We start from the raw sequence: 24,446 nt of genomic DNA, 5'->3' as shown, positions 1-24,446 counted from the left end.
AATGAAACAGTGGTACTGTGGAAATGAGCATTTTTAGGGGCCTACCGGTGCAGGGGTTCACCCTTCTCTGTCCACGGGTCCTTAAACCAACAAAGAAGAGATTGGCACTGAAGCTGGAATTCATAGAACAAGTTTATTCACTCATGAGTGAGACCACGTCCATACAACACCCTCAAGTGTTCCAGGAGGTAGTGACTTGAATACACAGACCATGGGTCTTTTATACTGAGTTTGTTGCGGAGTAAGCATGTAGACTCAAGTAGAAGGTACAAACATACACAGAAATAGCTATCGACTAACATGGGCAGATGGATATCACTTAGTCAGCAAAGTTAGAGGGGAGACTGAACTGCTTACATCAGTAGGATATGATAGACAGTTACATTCTCAAACAGGTGCATTCTAGCAGCTACGTGCCTTTCTGAGCTCATACATTGCTTGAGCTTAGAATAGGAGTTAACTAAAACTGATGACTCAAGCAGAATAGAAAGGTAAGCAACAGTGAAGACGGAAGAATCACATGGCTAACAAAATAGATGCCACGACCAAGATGGCTTCAGCTCATGCTAACAGCAATTATTTTCGATTTCCACAGTACGACCAGAATGCCACTCTGGTAGAGTTTCAACCTAGGCAAAAAGTGTGGGTGATGGCACCAGTGGAGCCCTGCGTGCTCCAGAATAAGTGGACTGGGCCTTATGAGGTGGTGGAGTGCAGGAGCGAAGTGACCTACCTTGTTGACTTACAGTCTCCTAGGAACCCTATGAGGGTCCTCCATGTGAACTGCCTCAAACCCCACTTTGAGAGGTCTGATGTGAACATGCTCTTGGCTACAGACGATGGGTCGGAAGAGGTGAGTGAACCTCTTCTTGACCTCCTGTCTGCCAGAGAAAAGGATGGGTCAGTGAATGGGATGAACCTCTCGCCTACCCTGACCCCAGAACAGCAGAGGGACTGTCGCCAGGTGTTGGGTCAGTTTGCCTTCCTGTTCTCCCTGACACCAGGAGTCACCCATTGGTGCGTCCATGATGTGGACACTGGAGACAGCCTGCCTGTGAAACAAAAATATTATAGAGTAGCTGATAATGTCAGGGCCAGCATCAAGGAGGAGGTTTCCAAGATGCTAGCGCTAGCGGTAATTGGGCCATCCAGCAGCCCCTGGACTAGCCCAGTTGTCTTTGTGCCAAACGCTGCTGTGCCTGGTGCCACCCCAGAACTCCGGTTCTGTGTGGAATACCAAGACTCATGCCCACCCCATTCCCAGAGCTGATGAGCTCGTGGATCGGCTGGGAGCTGCTCGGTACCTCAGTACATTTGACTTGACGTCTGGGTACTGGCAGATTGCCTTGACCTAGGGGGCCAAAGAGAGGTCAGCGTTCTCAACGCCAGAGGGGCACTACCAATTCAGATTATGCCCTTTGGGTTGAAGAAAGCCCCTGCCACCTTCCAGAGATTGGTTAACCAGGTGCTGTGTGGGCTGGAGGAATTCAGCGCCGCCTACCTGGCTGACTTTGGTGTGTTCAGCTCCAGTTGGGAGAAACATTTGCAACACCTCTATGAAGTGTTGAAGGCCCTGCAGAGGGAAGTCCTCACTATCAAGGCAAGTAAGTGCCAGATAGGGCAGGGTTCTGTGGTGTACTTAGGACACCAGGTAGGAAGCGGCCAGGTGGCGCCCCTACAAGCAAAAATTGATACCATTCTGGCTTGGGAACCCCCCAAGACCCAGACAGAGGCGAGAGCCTTTTTAGGACTCACGGGGTATTAGAGACGGTTTGTGAAGGGGTATGGCACCATTGTTCCCTCCTTGACAGAACTGACTTCAAATAAACAGCCCAAGAAAATCTGGACTGATGCCTGCCAGACCGCTTTTGATGCCCTGAAAACTGCCATGTGCACGGCGCCCGTGCTCAAGGCGCCTGATTTCTCCAAAGAGTTTGTGGTGCAGACAGATGCTTCAGAGCATGGTGTGGGAGCAGTACTCTCACAATTGAACGACGAGGGCTTGGACCAACCCATAGCTTTCATTAGCATGAGCTACTTCCCAGGGAACAGACATGGAGTGCAATTGAAAGGGAAGCTTTTGCTGTGGTCTTGGCGCTGTAGAAGCTGAGGCCCTACTTGCTTGGGACTCGCTTTCTGGTTCAGACAGACCACAGGCCCCTCAGATGGTTGATGCAGATGAGGGGTAAGAACCCAAAACTATTGAGGTGGTCCATCTCCCTACAGGGAATGGACTTTATGGTGGAACACCGCAATGGAACCGAACACACCAATGCTGATGGTCTGTCCAGATTTTTCTGCCTTAGTGATGAGAACTCCCATGGGGGTGGGTAATTTTCCCCACTTTTTAGCTGAAGGGGACACATGTTAGACCTGGCATTTCTTGGCGTGGTTACCCCTGACTTTTTGCCTCTACCTCCTCTATTTTTGATGCTGTGATGGATTTCGTTGTGCTGGCTTAGATGCTTTGGGCACTTTGCCACTGCTGATCAGTGTCAGATTGCAAGTGCTCCCTGTATAAAGTGTTTTGGTAATTAGTTGTCCATAATTGGCATGTTTGTCTTACTAGTAAAGTGCACTATGTGTGCCAGGTCTGGTGATGCAAATGCTACTAGTGGGCCTGCAGCACTAATTGTGCCACCCACACAAGTAGCCCTAAAAGGAGATCTCAGGCCTGCCACTGCAGTGCCAGCGTGCAGTTTAACTGCCTTGTTGTACTGACAAGTGCACCCACTTGCCAGGCCTTACCCTTCCCTTTTTATGCACATCAGACACTTCTGTAGTATGCCCAAGGTACCCCCCTGGGCAGGGTGCAGTGTATGTGAAAGGTAGGACATTTACTGAGGTGTGTTCCATGTCCTGACAGTGAAATACTGGCAAATTCGTTTTTCACTGTTGCAAGGCCATCTTGCCCATAGGACAGAATGGGGACTGCTGTGTCACATGTTTCCAGCATATCTTCCCATAGGCATAAGATGGAGAGATGGAGTTTAGTGTACCTGAACTCAGAATTTAATAACCCATCTTTTTGTGAAGATGGTTTTTAATTTGTGTGGTTAGAAGCCATGCTTTTAGAAGTAGCTGGTTTCTTGTCCTAACCATCCTGTGTGCCTCTGCTTGGTTGTGTATTGACTGACTGGTTTTGGATGTGACAGGGTCTGGGGAGGTGTCCTGACGCCAGGGAGGAGTAGGTGAGACAGCAACAGGCTGGCCTGCATTTGGTGTGTTGGGAGGAGCAGCCCCTTTGATGCGAAGTGGGCTGTGCTGCTGCCACTAAAGAATGACTCCACCTCCTGCGGAGTGTCTGAGGCCCAGACCCCCACTATCAAAGAAAGAAGGTGTGCACTGGCAGGAAGACAACAAAACTGGTTTGGACCGGGCTCAGAGCCCCCTGAACACAAATACTTCAAAGGTATTTAGGAGTATAAATGTGAGAGCTGAAACCCCTGAACTCAAGACTGAACTCATGCCTGAAAAAGGATTAAAACTACTTCATGATCAAGAGAAACCTCTGCCAAGGAAGAACAGCTGAAGAGAAGGACTGCCCTTCCTGTGTGTTCTCGGGCTGGCCTGAAGTTTGACTATTTGACTAAGGAGAGGACAAGGGACTTTGCTGTGTGCTGTGTCCCCCTGCTTAAAAGGACTTTGCTGTGTCCTGAAGTAACTTGTCTCCAAGGGCCCAAGAGTAGCTGGCTCCCTGTTGTGGAAACTCGGGAACATCAAAGTTTCCAAGTGTGTCTCAGCGATGCTGTGTGCGTGTGCTTTTTGCAGCCTGAGACCTTTGTGAGAATTGCCCCGTGACCGTGTGCCCTGGAGCAGTTTTGCTCTCTGCTTCGATCGACAGCTGACCAGAAGTGCTGTGATCGTTATCGCCATCGGCCCGGACCGTCATCCCAAGGGGGAACCATGAGAAATCACAGCCGCCGGCCCAAGCCTGCCTTTGCCAAGGAGAGACCTGTGAATCTTCACCATCTTGGGTCCGAGGTCCTTTGCCCAAGATCAACGGAGTCATGCTGGGAGCCGATCGGCTGTGAGACCGTCGCCTGGTAGCCCGACTATCACTGCGAGGAGCAGCCGCCGCCATCCTGAAGCTGCACAGCATGACGCCCAAGCCGTGAGGAGAGAGGGACTGCACCCCCCCCCCCCAGGTAACGCTCAGCGAGCGTGCGTGTGTCTCTGCCTGGGGCAGAGTGCATGCTACGAGAGACCGCTCTTGGCCTTTCCCATCTTTGCAGCGCGAGCCTCCGCTCAAGTCAGTATCGCAGGCCGTACTCGCCGAGGAGTGGCAGTACCGGGGTCGGATTTTGGAGCTGCACTTTGTTTCCTTCGTAGCAGTATTGGGGGCATATTTTGGCAGACGCTGACCGCGAGTCAGCCAAGAGTGGCATAGAGACCTTCACTAGCACGTTGCCTTGGAGATAAGCCTGGCTGCTCGTGCCAAGCTACCGGAGGGTAGGCAGGGGTTATCTAAGAGTGTGTCTCTCCTTTCCCTGACTAGAAGCAAGGGTCCCTATTTGGACTAAGGTACCTACCTCAGCCAACTAGAGACCCCCAGTTCTAACAACACCACATCAAGTGCACCGATCTCCGAAGTCTGAGATCACCGATTCCGACTCAAGGTCTGCTGTGCGGCTGCAAGAACCCACGCACGTCACGGATCGTCGCTTCGAGGCACCAAATTTGTTGCATCGTTGGGGGATGCAGTAAGAAACCGACACATCTCCTCCCCACGCAGTGAGAAACCAAAATCACCTCCTCTCCGGTAAGGAACCGACGCATCACCTCCCCTGCACAGCAGTAAGGAACAGACGCATCACCTCTACCGGAGCAAGGAACCGACACATCACCTTCCCTGAGTGTAAGGAACCGAAACATCACCTTCCCTGTGATCCTTTTTGTTTGTGTGCACGATGCATCCAAGGTATTATGTGTGAAAAGTGTTGCATCTGCAATTGGCTTTGAACCAAACAATTTCTACCATTTGAAAGTCATATTTTTATTACTGTATTGTTGATTTTTGTTGTCTGGTCTTGTTTGGTTTGGATAGAGATTACTTATTTTGCTAAACTGGTGTGGTGTCCATTTATAGTGTTTTCACTGTATTACAGTATGTGTTCACAAATGCTTTACACACTGCCTCTGAGATAAGCCTATCCCCACGCTTATGCCAAGCTACCAAGGGGGTGAGCAGGGGTTATTTTAGAAGTAAATCCCCCTTACCCTGACTAGAAAGAAGTAAGGGTCCCTATTTGGACAAAGGTACCTACCTCTGCCAACTAGAGACCCCCATTTCTAACAGTTAGGAAATAGGGAATCTTACATGATAGCTGTATGTACCAGGCTGTTCCATGGGTGTATAATATGTGAAAGAACACACTGCTACTGCCCATGCACTGCCTGTTCTCTGACAGAAAAGCTTTCAATGCTGTTGCCACACCGTACCTTTCTGTATGTAATAATGTATGTAATAATGAATCTTTTAAAACTTCTTTTCATAATACTAAATCCCCAACTATTACCTTAGTTAGCGTTTGAGTTCTTAGCCTTCAAAATGTGACAGGTAACTCATAAATGAATTGCAAATGGCGCACCTTGCAAAAATGTAGTATAATATATACTGCATAAAGTACTATGAAATCTGCATTTTCTACCCGCGGTCATTTCTTACTAAATTTCCTGAATTATCGCATGTAAAATATCCTTATTCTGTACCGCGCTTTGCATGATAAAAAGCTCTATAAACATACCTGTATACAGAGACGTTTTCAGGCATGGGCACCGTGGGCATTTCCCCAGTGCCCCAACTTCCAAGGGGCCCCTGAGAAAGTTAACTTTCTCTGTTGCTCACATCTGTCTACTTCTCCATTATTCAATATTGTTTGACATCATAGGGCTTGAATTAGCAGAAAATAGGACGTAAAATACAAATTTGTTATTTACGGGGGACTCCAGTGTATTTATTGTTCAGGCCCCCATTATTCTTGAAATGACACTGCCGGCTTATCTATGTTTTACTTTCTTTTTTAGGGTTGTCTTTTGACATATACGAAGGGCAGATTACAGCTCTACTGGGTCACAGCGGCACAGGCAAAACCACGCTAATGAACATCCTCTGCGGTCTGTGCCCGGCCTCCGAGGGTAAGATGCTCACTCTTCCACTTTATGATTTCCAATATAGTGTTCCTTTTTGCAGAAGTAATTTAAATCTGCCCTTCCCATTCCGGATAGTCTTTCCTTTTTTAACAAAAAAAAAAGTGGAGGGATTTTTTTTGCAGATAAAATAGATTGCATCATTACACTTTTATTATGTTGTTGTATGACATGTTGTGTCGACCAGCATTTATAATGTGCTATAAACCCTTTTGTGCAAATAGATATTTTGGGAGAAGGAGGGTGTATATTTTGTTCATGTTTTGCAGTATTAGGATGCCTCTGCAGACTAAAACGTGTACTCTATTGCTACTATAATAGTTAAAGATGTGAGATGTATCTGAAAATCTACTGTCAAATTTCTGTAAAGGTATAAATGAAAGCGCTAACATGTACATAAGAGGCCTCATAGATAAATATAATCCAATACTCAAACTATTACTTGGTCTGATCCTTAGAGGTTATTTCAGGGCAAGGAAAATTTAGAATTGTGGTTACCAGGAAGTGGCCTTCACAGTCCTATGTTCCGTGTTCTTGGCAGGGGAGTAAACCACAGAAGAGAAGCCTGTCATACCGAGGGAGATACTTGTATCAGCAACCAGTTCATAGACAGACCATAAGCAACCCACAGATATATGCACTTGTCTGTACATACACAGCAATGTCCACATCCGTGTTTTGGAACTATATTTTAAACCCATAACGCGTTCGTGGTGTATCAATCCCAGTTAGTGCCAAGCATTCTATGGTTGTTTTCTTTAATTTGGGAGAAGACATGGCGTTACGGCCAGAGCAGCTGTTACGTGTTTGTTATTTACCTTTAATTACTTTTCTCGTGCTTGCATGCACGAGCTCATGTTTATGTTGTTATTTGTACTCTTGGTTCATGGCACGATCAGTATGTTCTAGAATAGAACATGTGATCGTCCCGTGAATCAAGTGTTGAGGGCAGTTGGAAGGAGGAGTTGGAGTAGGCACCCGGAGGATGGCAGTCTTGTAACCGGCAGTGCTTCCTGTGATTTATCATCTTGGATTAAAGATTTCTAACCTACCGAAAGTTGTACTTCCTACTTAACAAACCTGGCGACGATCTATGGAAGCACTGATTGCTCGAACCCACTTCAATTCGGATTACATTTCAATACTTCGTGTGTCACGTTTGCACTAAAAGAAGGATTGACGAAGCGGTGTGGGATTTTGTTGCTCCAGTTGATGTCTTTCTACACACCAAGAATCGAAATTCCTGCTGGCAGTGCACCTTGAGGTTCTTGCACTCTTGGACGGTCTCATGTGGCATTTCTTTTGGAGGAGAGCAAACATCGTGAAATCTATATTTGTGTTGGCGTGAAGGTGCGGACCTGGTTTCTGCTGCCTATTTCCTTACAGTGTGGCATGCGGGGATTGGCTAGCATCTTCATCTGTGTTATTTTTTAAGTTAACACAACCAACGTTCCTCTCACCGTGTTCCGAGCAGAAGTGTCCGTCCGTTCCATTCCTGGCGTCAGCAGTTTTGGAGTTTTCGATTGCTGCGCAGTTCGTCTGTCTACGCAGAGCGTTCTCCCACGATTTAACGTCTGACGCTGTACGCACGTAGCCTATAACGTGTGACGCTCTAGGCACGTAGTCTGACTTGAATGAATTTCTCTTCAGGTTAATCATTTATTTTAGCGCAAGATCATTTCTTCTTCGTTTTGCTTCCGTTTTATTTGGAATTTCTTCACAAAGGTACTGCTTACTAAGTTTGCTTTGTTCAGACGACTGTTTTAATTCTTTTGAAGATATTTCCTCATCGTTTCAAGTGAGCCTTCGAGTGGACATTAATTCTCCATTTGTCTTTGTATTTTTGTGTCATTTAAATTCAATTTTATTCTCACTTTTCTTTTGCGTGCAAAATTTTTGATTGAGGTTACACTAAGACTATTCATAATAATGTGTGCGCAGGGTTATACTCTTTCTCCTCCTCAAGCCTATTGGCCGGCTGGCGGCTCATATTGTATGCCATGGTTAGAATGGAAATCTTATTTTTTAAATTATATTGAAACACTGGATGCTAATGGTAAAATGAAACCACCTGAGAAGAAAGGCATTTTCTTACATTCTTTAGGTCCTGAAGGTCTCAAAGCATTTAACCAATTACCTAGAACAGAATGTAGTGGTGATAGTAATGTTTTTGATAAAGCAATTGCAGATTTTGACAAGTACAGTTCACCTAAAGTCTGCGTTGGAATTTCTAGTTATAAGTTTTTTCAAAGGAAACAACTCACTGATGAAACTGTTGATTGTTTTGTCTCTGCACTTAAAACTTTATCTCTGGATTGCAAGTTTGGTTCTCTACAAGAAGAGTTCATTATAGATCAAGTGTTTATGCACTCTAATAATTCCACTATACAAGAAAGATTATGGGTCAACGGTGATTCTGATCTTGAAAGCATTTTAGCCATTGTGAGAAAATCTGAAATGTCTTGTAGAAGTGCTAAACAAGTTAAAGGTGAATCTAAAATCACAAATGATGAAGTAGTTGCAAAAGTCAGTGTTAAAGCTAGTTCTAGAGTTCAAGATTCAAAAAACAACAAAACCAATGTTAGAAATAAAAATGATGAAAATAAGGATAATTTGAAATGCTACAGGTGTGGTAGTAAAACTCACCTTGCAAATTTTAAATTTTGTCCTGCTATCAAGCAGAGATGTTCTAATTGCAATGTAGTTGGTCATTTTTCTAAGGCATGTAACAAAAGAAATGTTAGTAACAAAGTCAAATGCATTGATCAAACAGTTGAGAGTGATTGTGAGGAATCCAATACTAGTTGTAGTGATGTTAGTTCTTATGTTCTCAACATCAAGGATTCGGACCTTTACATTCTGAAATTTGATTCTTCTGTCATAAAAAAAAACCATTTGTGATATCGTCATTGGTGGGGTGAATACTAAAATGTATGCTGACTCAGGTTCACCCTACTCAATTGTTAATGAGGCAGTATGGAAGTCTGAATTTGTGCCAAAATTGGGTGATGTACTAGAAGTAACCGACATCAGTCCGGATGGTTACTCAGGTGAAAGGATTGATATCCTTGGTTACAGGACCCTAATATTTAGATTTAAGAACCGTGTTTGTACTGCGAAACTGTATGTGTCTAAGAAAGGACCTTCTGTATTAAGTTGGTTTGATCAAGGTAAATTGGATATTATTCTTAATCCTAACAGTCCAGACCCTGTGATGGTAATAGACGAATCTAATGGTTTCGGTGAACACTTATTGCACAAATTTCCAAGTGTTTTTAGCTCTGACATTGGAAAGTTGATTGGTTTTAAACTCCAGATCCGCTTAAAAAAGGATGCTTGTCCAAGAATTCACAAAGCACGCAACATTCCGTTTGCGGTGCGTGAAGTTGTCAAAAAAGAGCTAGATTCATTAGTAAAAGAGGTCATAATTGTAAGGATGGAGTCCTCAGAATGGGTTTCTCCCATTGTCGTAGCTAAACGGCTAATGGAAATATTAGATTATGCATTGATTTACGCCATTTAAATAACAACATCATAGTTGATCAGTTTCCTTTACCGTGTATTTCTGAATTATTGACTAATGTTGGTGGTGCTAATTTCTTTTCTACTATCGATTTATCATCTGCGTACCACCAAATTGAATTACATGAAGATAGCAAGGATTTTACAGCATTCATTACGCCGTTTGGTTGTTTCAGGTACAATAGGATGCCTTTCGGTTTAGCTTCCGCTGCAGCTATTTTTCAACGAGTCATGCAAGATATTTTAAAGAATTGTCATAATGCTGTTTGTTTTCAAGACGATGTTCTTGTTTTCGGTGGTGACTCACAAACACATTTGTCAGCATTAGAGAATGTTTTCAAGGCTCTTTCTGAGCATGGGTTGACCATAAAACATTCCAAGTGTAAATTTGGGGTAAAATCAGTTTCCTATCTTGGTCATGAATTGTGTAATGAAGGAATTAAACCTAAAAATGATTTGGTTGGGGCCATTAAATGTGCTCCCCACCCTAAATCTAAAGACGATGTTCGTTCTTTTTTGGGGCTTACTGAATTCTATTCAAAGTATGTACAACATTTTTCTTGTCGCACGTTCAATATTAGACAACTTATCGAGAACAAAAATACGTTTTTGTGGTCAAATGAGTGTGAACAGGAGTTTAATGATGTCAAAAAAGCAATCCGTTCTGCTCTCTCAGGTTTTGATCCTTCGCTTACTTGCATCATTACTACTGATGCAAGTTCGAAAGGTCTAGGAGCTGTGATAGGGCAAAAATCCCACACAGGTAAAGAGTGTATAATTGCTCATGCCTCTAGAGCACTCACACCTGCGGAGGAGAAATATTCCACCATTGAAAGAGAAACTTTAGCGTGTATTTGGGCACTTGAACACTTTAAGGAATTTGTGTGGGGAAAGAAATGCATTATTAGGAGTGACCACAAACCACTAGTACGTCTTTTAACCACAGAAGGTATGTTGAAGGCTTCGGCGAGAATTGCTTGTATGTCTATGCGTTTGCAGGATTTCATCTATTCCATTGAATATGTTCCTGGTAAAGAAAATGTAACAGCTGATTTTTTATCAAGGATGCCTTTAACACTGAAAGAATGTACCCACAATGAGTGGGATAATTTTCATATTGCGTTAGTTCATGATGAAGGTTCCATACCTATCGACCGCAATAGTTGGGTCAAAGAATCTGAGAATGACTCAATTTTAAAATGTAAGTAAATTCATTGTCAGTGGTTGGCCACATAAAAGAAACATCAGTCCTGAGCTTAGAGTTTTTTTGGAGATTAGGGACGAACTTTCTTTAATGGACGGTATACTAAAAAGAGGTGATCGGGCCATTCCTCCGTATAAGTTGAGGAAAAACATTGTTTCCCATGGTCATGAAGGTCATTGCGGTATTGTTAGAACCAAACAGAAAGTAAAAGATTTGTTCTGGTGGCCAGGGATGGATATCTTTATTGAACGCTTAGTGAGGGACTGCATTACATGTGCGAATGCTGATAAAGCACTGGTTACCCTTAAACCCAATATGGGAGATACCCATATTCCTGATGTTCCCTGGCATACTATTGCAATGGATATTATGGGTCCTATTGGACCTAATGCCAAATATGTTTTGGCAACCATTGATGTATTTTCCAAATGGCCGGTTGTCAAAGTAGTTGATAGGGTGGATACTGATTCTGTTCTTTCTTTCCTGGATGATACTTTCACTGAAGAGGGACTTCCTATACGCCTTATTACTGATAATGGTGTCCAATTCTTATCTACTAAGGCTAAAGTGTATTTTAGTAGAGTGGGAATTACTCATTGCACGACTTCATTGTACAATCCAAGCGGTAATGGCACTATTGAAAGGTTCAACAGGGTTCTCAAAGGTGCTGTTCAAACTGCTGGGAACTACAAATTAGTAAAACTGTATGGATGTACAGAACCTCGTCTAATGTCATGACCGGTTATTCTCCGTTTGAGATCATGAGAGGTAGGCTTCCAAGAACCAAATGCAATCCTGTTTGGTTGACTTCATCTACTAAGTCTGATTTAGATTTTAATATAGTAAAGGAAAATCTTCTGAAGAATCACTTTAGTGTTAAAGAACGATTTGACAAAAAGAGAGGTTCTGTAAATGATCCTATTGTTAGAGTAGGCATGCTCGTTAAGGTTAAGAAACCTTGGAAAGTTAAAAAAGGGGAGAGTCATTTCATGGGTCCTTTTGAGGTAAAAGAAGTGCTTAAGAATTCGGTGAGGCTCTCTGATAACAAGGTTTGGAATTTAAGTAGAATTGCTTTTCTCAAAGCAGATAAGAATGTTTATCTAAGTCCAAAGGATAATATGAAACCTGTTGATAACCTTGATGACGAAGATTTTGTTGTTCTGGATAATGCTAATGACAAAGAATTTGGGAATAGTCCTATTTGTAATTCTGATGTTATTAATGTTTCAAACAATTTTGGTTCTTCGCTGGTCTCTGAGAAACGCCAGAAAAAAAAACTGGTTGGATGTCTGACTTTGTATCATTTATCAAAAACAAACTCACTGGTTAAATTTTTATAATTTATTTATTTTTTATTAATGAGGGAAGATGTGTTACGTGTTTGTTATTTACCTTTAATTACTTTTCTCGTGCTTGCATGCACGAGCTCATGTTTATGTTGTTATTTGTACTCTTGGTTCATGGCACGATCAGTATGTTCTAGAATAGAACATGTGATCGTCCCGTGAATCAAGTGTTGAGGGCAGTTGGAAGGAGGAGTTGGAGTAGGCACCCGGAGGATGGCAGTCTTGAAACCGGCAGTGCTTCCTGTGATTTATCATCTTGGATTAAAGATTTCTAATCTACCGAAAGTTGTACTTCCTACTTAACAGCAGCCGACTTAAATGGGGAACCAGGTTCAGGTCTCGTCGTCGTCTCAACATCCAGTGATTCTGGGAAAATCATTTAACCTCCCCGTGCCTAAACCCCCCCCCCCCCCCAAAAAAAATATGAAAGTGACCTTGTGTAATGTAACTGGCTGCCTAGATAAAGACTTCGATACCTTCGAGTCCAGTTCGCGCTATATAAAACCTGCAGGAAAAATATATGGAAATACAGGACGCTGCTGATTTTGCTTAGTTGTTTAAAAAGTATGTTTTGGAAAAAAAAAAAGTACATACGATTTACAAACGGATGTGGTCAAGTGCAGTGGTTAACTTGCCGACTATGGAACTCGGAGACCTGCGTTCTAATACTAGCTTTTTCCATGTGATCACATTGCTTCAAAGTGGGCAAATCAATATTTTTTCTGTTGCCCCACTTTCATCGTTAGGCTAATTTGTGAATGTCAAGTGGTGATTTTATTTGCAATGTGCGTTTACAAAATAATTTTGCTCACTCATTCAATTGCTACTGAAGCACTTCCAAGCATTTCATAAAAGTGCTTAGCATTTGTAAATCATTTTTTGTTGAGAGTAGGTGGCAACTGGAAGCCAATAGAGTTAACTACTATATTCTTGAACTCCTCTATTCCTCACCATTGAAACTAGGCTTAACAGGAAATGTATTGGTCTGGTCTGGAGAAAGTCTTAATTGTGTTGTCATTCTAAGGCAATCTAAAATAAGTATACATAAAAAAAATACATACGTAGAGCGACACTTGGTCAGCCCTCTTCATCCATTGGTCTGTTCACATGTCATTCCCATTTTGCTTCTGCCCACCACATAGTGCAGTATGGGGCCATGCTCCACCCACTTGCCCTATTGGCTTTCTTGCACTGTGAGTGACACATTTTGCCTAACCATATAGGCATGTCTGCCAAAAAGAAGTGCACTTGATTGCCAGAGCTGGAAAGCTAATAGTTTACTTTGCCAATGCGTTATTCTTTTCATTCTGTATTGTGTTACTAATCCTTTTGTGTTTAAACAATGTCATAAGGTTACAGTAATTCTAAGTCCACGATACATTTTTCTTTGTGCCACAAAGAGTCATATTTTCTTATGTCCATTAAGAGTGAAAAGGTTTTCTATACTGTTCTGAGTGCACCTCCCTGTTAAGAAGCATATAACTGTTCTATTCAATCTATATGCAGTGGTTTATTTTTTCAACTATCAAATGCTTTATATCCAGCACATAGTTGCAATACTTATGGTATGGCATGTTTTCTTCTTTTTATTTTTGTGGCATATGATTGTAATTAAATGAATAACCACTGTCCCTCCTTGCCAAGGCCTGACTTACTGGCTTTGCTAATTTCTGACTTACAGGCTTTGCCAATTATTGTTTATACCATTATCAAAACCTGTGTGCATCTTTGCACCGTCAAAGCAAGAGTGACCTAGCCATACTATTTTTATAGCACAGATGCACATCGTCCTTAGTTCCTGCTTTCTGCCAATAATGCAGACATAAATACTATTCTTGTTTCGTTGCTCAATTTCTCTAACAAAGTATCCATGCTCCTTGTTCTCTTTTTTATTTTCTTGCTCTTATGCTCAGGAAATATATGTCACAAAATTCTTAATTTGTCATGCCTCTTGTCGTGTGCCACCAGCAGTTTGTAGAATATTCTCAATGAACATAATATTTCTCTTGGGCATTAACCATACAACCCAGACTGGAGCTATGTGCCTCTCGATAACCTTTGGGGTATGTCTTGAGCCAGGCCAGGTTGATAAATGTGTGCAACTAAACCTGAAAAGGATATGAAATATGGAAGTGTAAAGATAAACCCAAACCTCAACAAAAGAAATCCCTGTTCATGGTAATAGCGAGGCAAAGAAATACCAGCTGGGAAACAATGCAAATTCGGAAGAAAAAATGAAGTACTCCAGTTGCAATTGAGGTCAGCTCCTATAACTCGCAGGATGTCAGTGCTTCAGAACGGCCATTACGAGATCTGAGATTACTAATTGCACATCCTGAAACAGGAGAAATGTGCTTTGAGCAATTGAGAACTAATCCTATGTAACTAAAGTACTGGAAGCCCGAAATGCAAGTGATCCAGCGGAAGCGGTGTAATTTTATAACCATTCCCAATATCCTCATTATAACATAAACCAAATTTCGATCATTTATTATTCCAAAGAATTTGGGCCCATAGAAACTCTATAACCACTTACAAATCATAAGATCCTCTGATAGATCTTTGAAAGAGCTAATAGGCACTCAGATAATTAGAGACGGATTTTCTTTCCTTCATGAGGACCTGTAATTAAGAAAATGCCTAACCAACAACAGTCAAAATTCACATTATGTCAAATAATTCGTCAATAAAGACAGACTCTGTATACTTATCAAGATACCTTTATCTAAATCATCAAATATGAATGGTCAATACATAAACACATTAGAATGTCAGTACTCTTGTTATTTTAATAATTACAGGTAAATTCACAACAGCAAATACAGATCATGGTAAAAACATCAAATCAATAACCAGTGTGAGAGGAGAGAAAGAGAGATACACATTGCAATTTTCAATAGGCAATTTGAAAATGTATACGAACCTAATGTCAAGAGACTATTTGCACAGCATGCTAAAGTCTGAAACAGCTAACCCTTCAGCCGAATAGGTATAACTATTGCAACTTCACCAGCCGATGAAGTGTAAAGGGGAAATCAGTATAGTTCAGTTCAAGGGAGAATCAGAGTTTGGACCAACAGCATGTCATGCCCAATATTTGCAAAGGTAATAGCCAGCCAGAGTAGCGTCGAGAGTGCAGCAGCAAAAGGCTTTCTCTCGCTCATTTTTTTCCCCACGGAAAAATTATATCCCAAACTTTTCACAATTCTAACCTCCAAATGTTTCTTTTGAACAGTTTTGCACGATTCCATTGATTAGGATTCATGAGGTGAACATGAGCCGTGAGAGGTCGGGTAGGTCAACGAACCTATACTTCACATCGGAACTATTGCGAAGGTGGTCACCTCTGCCGCTACTCATGGGATTATACACCCATAACCATTAGATAGGACCACTACACGGGTCCATTGAGTGGTACTAAGATATCTATATAGACCACCACACAACAAACGCCCCCCCCACCCTTATTTCACTGCCCCTAGGTCCTGAAGAAGCACAAAGGATCTCCTCCTGAGGCCACAGCACAGCACGAAACATGTCGACCTTATCCCCGTCTACAAAAGACTTTGCACTTGTCTAGTTACTGAGGGCCATTACCACCCTTGAGCAGCATACAACATTATGGTTTTTATTGATGACAGAGAGCCTTTCTCATAAAATGTATTTGCCTCACCCCCTCTAGTCACCTTTTAACATTTACGCTTCACGTACCCTTGCACGCAGACCCACACACATCAACACATCATACAGCGAGATTCCTAAAAAGATCTTCAACAAAGTGACCCTTTGGGGGACCCGTAGGGCATTGCAGCGCCAGCCCAACGAGGAGCACCGCCCCATGATGAAGCATGACATCCTTTGGGGTGTGTGAGGGCATCAAGTAAAGGTCCTTCCGACCTTCCCATAGGAACGACTATTCCCTCTTCTCTCTTGTCTTAACTTCTACTTAGGAACTGTGACTCTCTGTAGTGATGTCTTTATATTCAGCAGCACGCGCCACTAGACCCTACATCCAGCTCCTTCCCCCCCCCCCCTCTTTTTTAGTGATCATTTCCAGCCCAGTCCATCCGAAACTTTAACAAGGTAGTCCTTTGTTCACTTGCTCACCTCGGAAGTAGGAAACACATCAAGACTACTTTATATTCACATCAGCTTGCAACATAGTCAACACAATTATTCATAGAAAGAAATACTCCAACCGTGGGAAGAATTCAAACTCTAATGATATAATATACACAGCCAAGGCTAATAAATCAGCATTTTAGAAATAATATTCTTCTGAGGCCTACATTAGGAAGAGAAATAACACTAACAAGTTTTGAGACCTTCACAGAAATACCAAAAATCGTCGTCTTCTAAAGCATATAACACGCTTTTATTAATAATGTATAAGGAAATAAAGGAATGCATAAGAAAATAATATGCAGAAATAAAATATCATTTCAGTTAAATTCATAGCATCGTCTGATTTCGAATACTTGAAGAAGAAAATATAATTCAAATTAAGTTACGTCGGCAGGTCCAACGCACCCCTTGCCGGTGGCATACGTCCCCTTGGCTCCTTCGGGACGCTCACTATCAGGAGACTTTACGACTCGCCATTTCAGAATTCCCAGTTTAATATAGATTCATCCCCATCACGTACAACATTGAGGGAGGCCCTTAAGCCAACGATTAGGGGGCTGACATAAGCTTCCGTACGGGCGAGAAACGTAGGTGCCTGACACAGTTGCTGGAACTAGAGGACCGTCAAAGCCAGTTAGAGTCGCAAATGTTAGAAGGGTTGGACCCAAGCTCTCGGCGCAATCTCTTACTTATCCAACAGCAAATTCATCAGCTCCTTACTGACGAGGCCAAGGAAGCGTGGCTGGCGCCCAGCACAGGATCTACCAATGGGGAGATAAGTCCAGCCAAATGCTTTATCGGCTGTGTCAGGCTAGGTCAACCCCAGTACAGGTACCCTTTCTGAGGGCTCGGGATGGAGTACTCTACACCTCCCCCGAAAAGGTGGTGCAAGCTTTCGCATTCTTTTACTCCAATCTCTATCAAGAACAGGAGTTGAAATCAGAGTCCATCATTGGTGAATTTCTTTCGGATATTCCTCCTCGTAAACTCTCCGATCAAGTACGGGACTTGCTGGATAGCCCGATTATTATGGATGAACTGCAGGCGGCGTTCGGAAACTTTCATCCAGGTAAGGCCCCAGGTCCGAATGGTTTTCCCAGCGACTTCATGCGTCCACATATGGCGACCTTGGGCCCACATCTACTTGAGCCACTGGATGAAGCTCTAGAGCAGCGTATTTTGCCCACGGACTGGTGGCATGCCCAGATCGTAGTGTTCCTGAAGCCTGGCCGACCCCCTGAGCACCCAGCCTCGTATCGTCCTATCTCATTGCTCAATTTCGAGCCCAAGCTCCTGAGGAAGGTCCTGGCGGACCACCCCGTACATGCATCCAAGATCTCATACACCCTGACCAGTCTGGCTTTATGCCACAGCGCTCCACCAGACATAATATCAGGCGAGTTCACAACTCCATTGCGGGAGCGCACAGACTGGGTCGCCCGGCAGCCGTCTTACTAGCCTACATAGATAAGGCATTTGATTCCCTGAGCTGGACCTACCTCTTCAAGCTCCTTTATGCCATAAATCTGGGTCCTCGGTTCATAGCTTATGCCCGGCTGTTGTATACGGATCGCTCTGCATCTGTTTGCGTGGCGGGTTTTCGATCGGGCCCCTTTTCCATCCGTTGGGGTTCGAGGCAGGGATGCCCCTTGTCCCCCCTCCTATTCACCCTAGTCATAGAAACCCTAGGGGTTTGGGTGCGTCGAGACCCGCTGATCTGGGGGATGGACTGGACACAGGAATATCCAGACAGAATCGTGCTCTGCGCTGATAATGCTCTTTTCTTCATGTCAGACCCGTGGTTCTCGGGGCCCCGCGTCCTCCAGATCCTTCGAATCTTTGGCGAAACCACGGGGTTGAGCACCAATCCATCCAAATCCACACTCTTCCCTATCTGCGGGGAGCAGAGGAGTCAGGCATGGGTGTCTGAATTATCCATTGCTACTACAGGCTTTAAGTCCCTAGGTATCTTTATCTTGCCGTGCACCACGGTCTCCTAGACGCATAATAAAGCCCCACTGCTTCCGGCTGTCCGCAATGAGACGACGGTTTGGTCCCAGCTGCCTCTGTCCTTATATGGACAGTCCGCTATCTTTAAGATAGTGTCCTTGCTGCGCCTATTATATCGACTTCAGAATTTTCCGTACGCTATCCCTCCAATGTGGTTTACGCAACTCGATGCAATCCTGAATAGAGTCCTGTGGCAGGGGGTTGCGATTCGGGTTTCACATCACACGTGTACACAATCCACATACTGCGGCGTCATTGCAGCGGAGGATGTTCATGCATATTATTCTGCCTCTCACCTTTTGGTGATTAACGAATGGTGGTATGGGTCCCTGTCGGATCCGGCTTACGCGGTCGAGCGGGAGGCCATGGTTGGCACCCCCTTGCTGCACCTCCTGTATAGCAACGCATCTCTAGAAACTATCCCTCCAATGTGCCAGACAGTCATACAGATCTGGAGGCGCACGGTTTGGTCCATGGGATGGTGGGGCAGACTAACTTGCCTTTGGCAGGGCACCTATCTGTGACCTGTTTCTGCTCTAAACGGGTTCTGTAAATGGGACCTTATTGGGATTTCTACCCTGGGGGATGTCTTGCGGGGCACTACCCTTAAGTCCTTTCAACGGTTGCAGTCTGACTACGATTTGCATAAATCTCAGTTCCATTGTTACTTGCAGCTTTGACATGCATTAGACCCCCAGATTCGTCATTTGGAGGCCCTACCGGAATTCCACCCGCTAGAAGGCCGCTTACTGATGGGGACATAGTTGATCACAAAATCAGGCAAATCTATCAGACACTTAATACCCACACTAAGACCACTGTCCACAAAACTAGAGCAGCATGGGAAGCCGATCTGCCGACCCTCACGGACGATGACTGGACGGAGGTCTGGCTAGCCCCTAGTATTCGGTGGTGTCTTCCTGATACAGACTTATCCAGTTTAAGTACCCTCACCGGGAATATTACACTCGCCATAGGTTGTGGAAAATGGGTGCTATCCAGTCTCCTCTGTGCCTCCGCTGATGACGGTTCCCTTCTGCATACCATGTGGAGCTGTACGGAGGTTCATCCATTCTAGATTAGCGTGACGTCCTGCCTGGGCCAGGTTCTGGCGTGGACAGTCCCGCTCGACCCCAGATTGGTGGTTCTACATAGCACTGATGACATTGGGGGGAGCCACTACAAGCAGCACCTTTTATTTTTGGGTCTCACTCTAGCTAAGAGGGACATCGCACAGCATTGGAAGGCTTCATCCCCGCCCAGCGTTGCTTGATGGAAAAAGGCAATAGACAGATGTATGACTGCCGAAATTGTGGTTTTTCAGGCGAGAGGGTGCCCACAGAAACACAGGAAGATCTGGACTCGTTGGGCCGCTTACAGAGGTATCAATCTGCCCCCATTATCGCAGTCCGCCTCCCGTTGAGCAATTGGTGGTTGGCAACTCACCTGTTTAGTCTAATGGCTTTGACTATTTGTGGCCAATTATCTATGTATAATGTGCATGTAACGTTCTCTAGGTGTGTTCTGTGTTGTTTGATGTGTTTCTGGTCTGCTGTTCCGCAGGCTGTATGGTATTTGTATGATGTACCTACGTACTATATGCCATGCACATCATTTGTACTATCCTTGCTGGGCTTTGCCCATTTGGTACCTTGGAAAATCAATACAAATTTGTTGTTTCAAAAATAAAGTAAAAAAAGAAGAAAATATAAGCAATCCCTTTTTATTATGACTCCTCGTGATTATAGGAACCATTTTCAAGAAATATCTTACTTCAAGCATTTTCATTATCATATTCTCTAAATTTGCAAATTACTTAGTACAGTGTTAAGTTTCTCTCTGGTCTCATAGGTTTTTCTCGAAATACCAGTTGTCACCCTTTCTGCATGCTTTCGTTGCAGTTTAGATTACTAATTCGTGTTGTGTCTCTCCTGCAGACTTTTACGTTGCACTTAAAAAAATTAAAAAAAAACTCCCATGTTTATTATTTTCCACTCTGTTAGTTATGTTTATTATAACACACTTGATGAGCAGACTTGATTAAGCAAGATTATTCTTAAAAAATCGTGCTCCATCACAAGGCTTACCAGCGTCTTGTGAGTAAGTAGTGGTGATGAGAGGCAGGACTGCCTGGAGCCGCCTTTTATTCCTGGAGAAGAGGAAAGCACACTGTGCAAATGACCAAGAGGTGTGGTCACAAACGCCAATATCAGGAGGATAAGGGATGGGAATTTCATCATAGTAACCTTGACATTGAAATCCCAGGAGGGAAACAAAAAAGGTGTGGGGCGTGAGTAGGGAGTGTAAATGTACATATTGTAATGCCCTGACACACTGAGATTGCTAGATTTTCATGCAGCTCCTGCGTATCTCACCCAAAGCAGAACAAGCTTCTCTTGACCCTTTTGCTAGCCTAGTTTCACCCCAGAATCCAAGTTCCAGGATTCCACTTACATCAGAGCGAGTTTTCTGGGCGATGCAGTCAAGCACGTCTCAGCGGTCTCTTCACCCTCTACATCTTCCACTGTAAGAGAATCATGAGAGTAGCCTTCTCCTCAGGACTCTTTTAGGCATCTTTCCTAACTTTACCTGTTTAAGTTTGTGAGGATAATTCTTCTGAAATTGTTTCATCAACTGAGGAGCCCAGATTTAAAAAGCTTTCTCAAAAAACACTTACTTAGGGACTCAGAAAGGACAATTTTAATTATTATACCTGGCACACATGTTGATACCCACCATGATTGGAAATGCATAAAAACCAGCCCACCTCCTGAACCAAAACTGCCACCTGACCAACATGAGTGTTACTTTTGGTCATATTTCTGCCCAGGTGACCTGTATGGGCTAAATCCAAAATATTCTCTTGCACATTTTCAGTGGACGTCAATTTATCATAATGTGGCAGCTTACTATCATCCAGAGAGAACACATTTAAACCTTTCCAAAATATCTTCTCTTCACTGACAATACCTACATTCTGGGCAAATCCAACATAAGATATTTCTGTAATGTCTGTAACACAATTCAGCAGTAATTATTTTCTGTCACAGCTACTATCTCATTCAAAGGGACCCATACATCCAGTCACCACTATAGTATTCTACCCCTTTCTCTCACTTTTTGAAAGGCAACTAAAAAATGAAATCTACAGCCACGTTCCTTAATCATAGTAAGAGTTCCACCTTTTATTTATGTCTTTCCAACCTCCCCAAGCCAACAGGCTGTTCAGGGCGCATTCTGCATGTGTTATGGTCTCTGCTCGTTTACAAGCGAATGCTTATATTAAAATATTGTTGTTCAAACCCATGACTAAATGTAATACCTGCAGCAAACCTTGAAATGCTCATTAGCCAAAAACAAGCAAGAGTTCCTGCTGTACAGAGTAATGCTTTCACCCTCTTAGAGTCCTAGAAGCAACAGCTATCACTTTGTTTCCTTTTCCTTCAAGCACATGCATCAAGATTACATCCATTTATTTGGCGGAGGCTTTCATAGGTGTGATGCAACACACCCAACCTGTCACTGTTGCCTATGACCTCCAACTTAGTGTATGGCCAAGGGTAGTTATGGTGCTGGTGAGAAAGGACATTGTTGAAGATAGGTAAGTTTGCCTCCACCTCCCTAGTTTGGCTGCCACACCAAACGTTTGCTGTCACCGATCTGTTCAAGAAGGCATGGAAACCGCTCTTGCAAGACTTTGTAATCTTACGGGAACTGGACACCATTTTCAACTCAACTAGCTATGAAAGCCAAACCTACCACTAACACAATGTCTATTATTCTAGAACTTACTTGAAGGTGAAACCTCAAATACCTCTGCAGTGACCCGGATCCAGTTTTGCCATTAGGCCTGTTTCCAGTAAGTACTTATTCTGCAGTGCAAGGTCCCGATCACCTGAAAGAAAGGAAGGAGAAAATAACAGACAACTATTCCACAATTGAAACGAGAATGCTCAGCGCAAGGAAAGGTCACACTTACTGTCCTTGAGAGGGCTCTCCGGTCGGTGATCCCTTGGTTTCCTTAAGTCAGTGCATAACTCCAGCTTTTGAAACCTTAAATCTGCATTAAGGAGTAAAGATAGACACTGGTCTTATGAAGTTCTGATATAATAATTCACTGTCAAGCAACATTGCTATTGGACATATTTGTGGGATAAGAACTACTTCTGGCAGTGTTCACAAACTTGGAGTATACCATTATTTGCAGCCTTAGTACCAGAGATATTCTCTGTTAAGGAACTTGTTTTGGGGTTACCAAGGAATACAGTTAATTCCTGATTAAAAAGCCTACCTCAGAAGTCCCAGTAAGACCTACAGGTATTTATACAGGACATCAGCGTGGAAAGATCAGTAAGAAAAAAGGTATTTCAGTGGTAACCCTTGATTCTATCTATTCTCAGGTATCCCCCCAACCCACCTAGAATAACCATCACAGAGATATGGGTAGAAAAGAGGACATGGAGTGGTAAGCCCTGTTTTCAAAACTAGCAAGGGGGGAACTGGGCTTGAGGTTTTAGGAAATAGTATACACTCTCATAACCCATTTGTTGGAAAGTGGACTATTAGTAGTTGTTAGTAGTGACTTACCTCTAGTAATAAGGCCACAAACACAATAAAAGGTTCAGTTAGAGTCTCAATAAATTAATCCCTTGCTCACCCCTTGGTACCTAGCAACAAGCAGGCACGCTTAACTTAGGAGACAGGCATGTAAAGTATTTAAAAACACTAATACTTTAAATACATAACACACAACACACATTAAAAATCCAACTCCATTTTATAAAAATAGTTAATATTTTTATGGACAAGTAGACAGCAAAATGACATAAATCCAGTGTAGGTAACCGGAGATATGATATTTTCAAGGAATAAGCACTTTCTAGTGCTTAAAAGCATATAGTGCCACTTTTGCCCATTTACCTTGGCACTTAAAAACTCTTCTGGAGGATTTTCACTAGATATCAAGTGCTCTCCCCAGGCAGCTGATTTCAATGTGACTTCTTCGGATTTCTTTTCTGCGAGGCCTGATCAAATCCTGAAAGTCTGGAGCTCCAGAGCTTCAGCAGGATGACCTGAAATCCAGACAGGGTTGCGGTTGAGGGTAGCCGGCTTGACTCTCGATGTTGAATCGGTCCTCTTATGAAGCTTTTTCCAAAAGTTGCTCCAAACTTATCCACACTTCTGGAACTTTTTCCTGAAGTTCCTCTTAAAGGTTCAAAGTGTCCAAAACACAAATGCAAGGGTGTGGAATCTCCTACATGTTCCTTGGGATGTCTGGACTACAATTCTCACAGTGCACCTGGCCAAATCCTCACTGGACGCACTCCAGGATGGAGACTCTTGGATGAGATGATGCAGGTGGGCACTGTTAACCTGTAGCTTGCAGGGACTCCACTCATTAGACTTTCAGAGTCAGGCAAAGTCCTTTTTGTGCTAAGTCCCACAGTGTACAGCAGGTGCAGTCCTCTTGGTGTATGTCAGGGATTCAGCAGGGCAGTCCTTCTTCTGGTCTCTTCAGGCAGCAGACTTTAGGAGCTATGCACCTCTCCCATATGTATTCACAGTTTCTGGGCACCAAGAAGTGGGGCATCCCTGGCCAATGGGATGCAGGGTGCCACTCAGGTGTATGACCACTTCCTCCAAAGTGTGGCATATTCTTATCCCAGAAAGCACCATTTTCTCAAAATCCAAAATGGAGAAAGTCTTTCCAGAAGAGGTGGATCAGGCTAACCCAACCTACTGGTGTGGCTAATTTTCATAAACACTCCCCTTCTAACCGTCTCCTTAATTTAATTACAGGCTCCTGTGTGACGGGGGTAGCAGGATATGGGAGTCAGCCTACCCCTCACCTCCTTGCTGCTATGTACTCTGCAGCTTGAACTTCTCTGCCCACAGGAAACCCATTGCCTCCCTAGCAGGGCTTTTCACACCACATTAGAGCATCCTGGCCAGCCTGGGCAGACTCTCGCCAATCAGGAGAGAGCGGCTGAAAGACTGGATTTTGGCTCACAGAAAAGAAAGTTTATTAACTTCTTTTTTTGTCATAGTTATTATAAATCTAACAGTGGCACGTTGTTGGATTTATCTCA

General features: G+C 43.4%; 1 protein-coding gene across 1 annotated transcript in view; it reads left to right on the top strand.

Moving 5' to 3' along the window:
* LOC146810320 (cholesterol transporter ABCA5-like) overlaps positions 1-24,446 on the top strand; it is a 1,540,893-nt gene that overhangs the window by 500,047 nt on the left and 1,016,400 nt on the right. The window contains exon 12 of the mRNA XM_085617316.1: positions 6,028-6,138. Coding sequence (XP_085473442.1) covers positions 6,028-6,138 — 111 coding nt within the window. The remainder of the gene's footprint in view (positions 1-6,027; positions 6,139-24,446) is intronic.

Source organism: Triturus cristatus, chromosome 7 (assembly GCF_964204655.1).
Source record: "Triturus cristatus chromosome 7, aTriCri1.1, whole genome shotgun sequence".
In the NCBI taxonomy this organism is placed as follows: Eukaryota; Metazoa; Chordata; class Amphibia; order Caudata; family Salamandridae; genus Triturus; species Triturus cristatus.
Note: the sequence above shows the minus strand (reverse complement) of the source record. Positions and strands in the feature narration are given on the sequence as shown.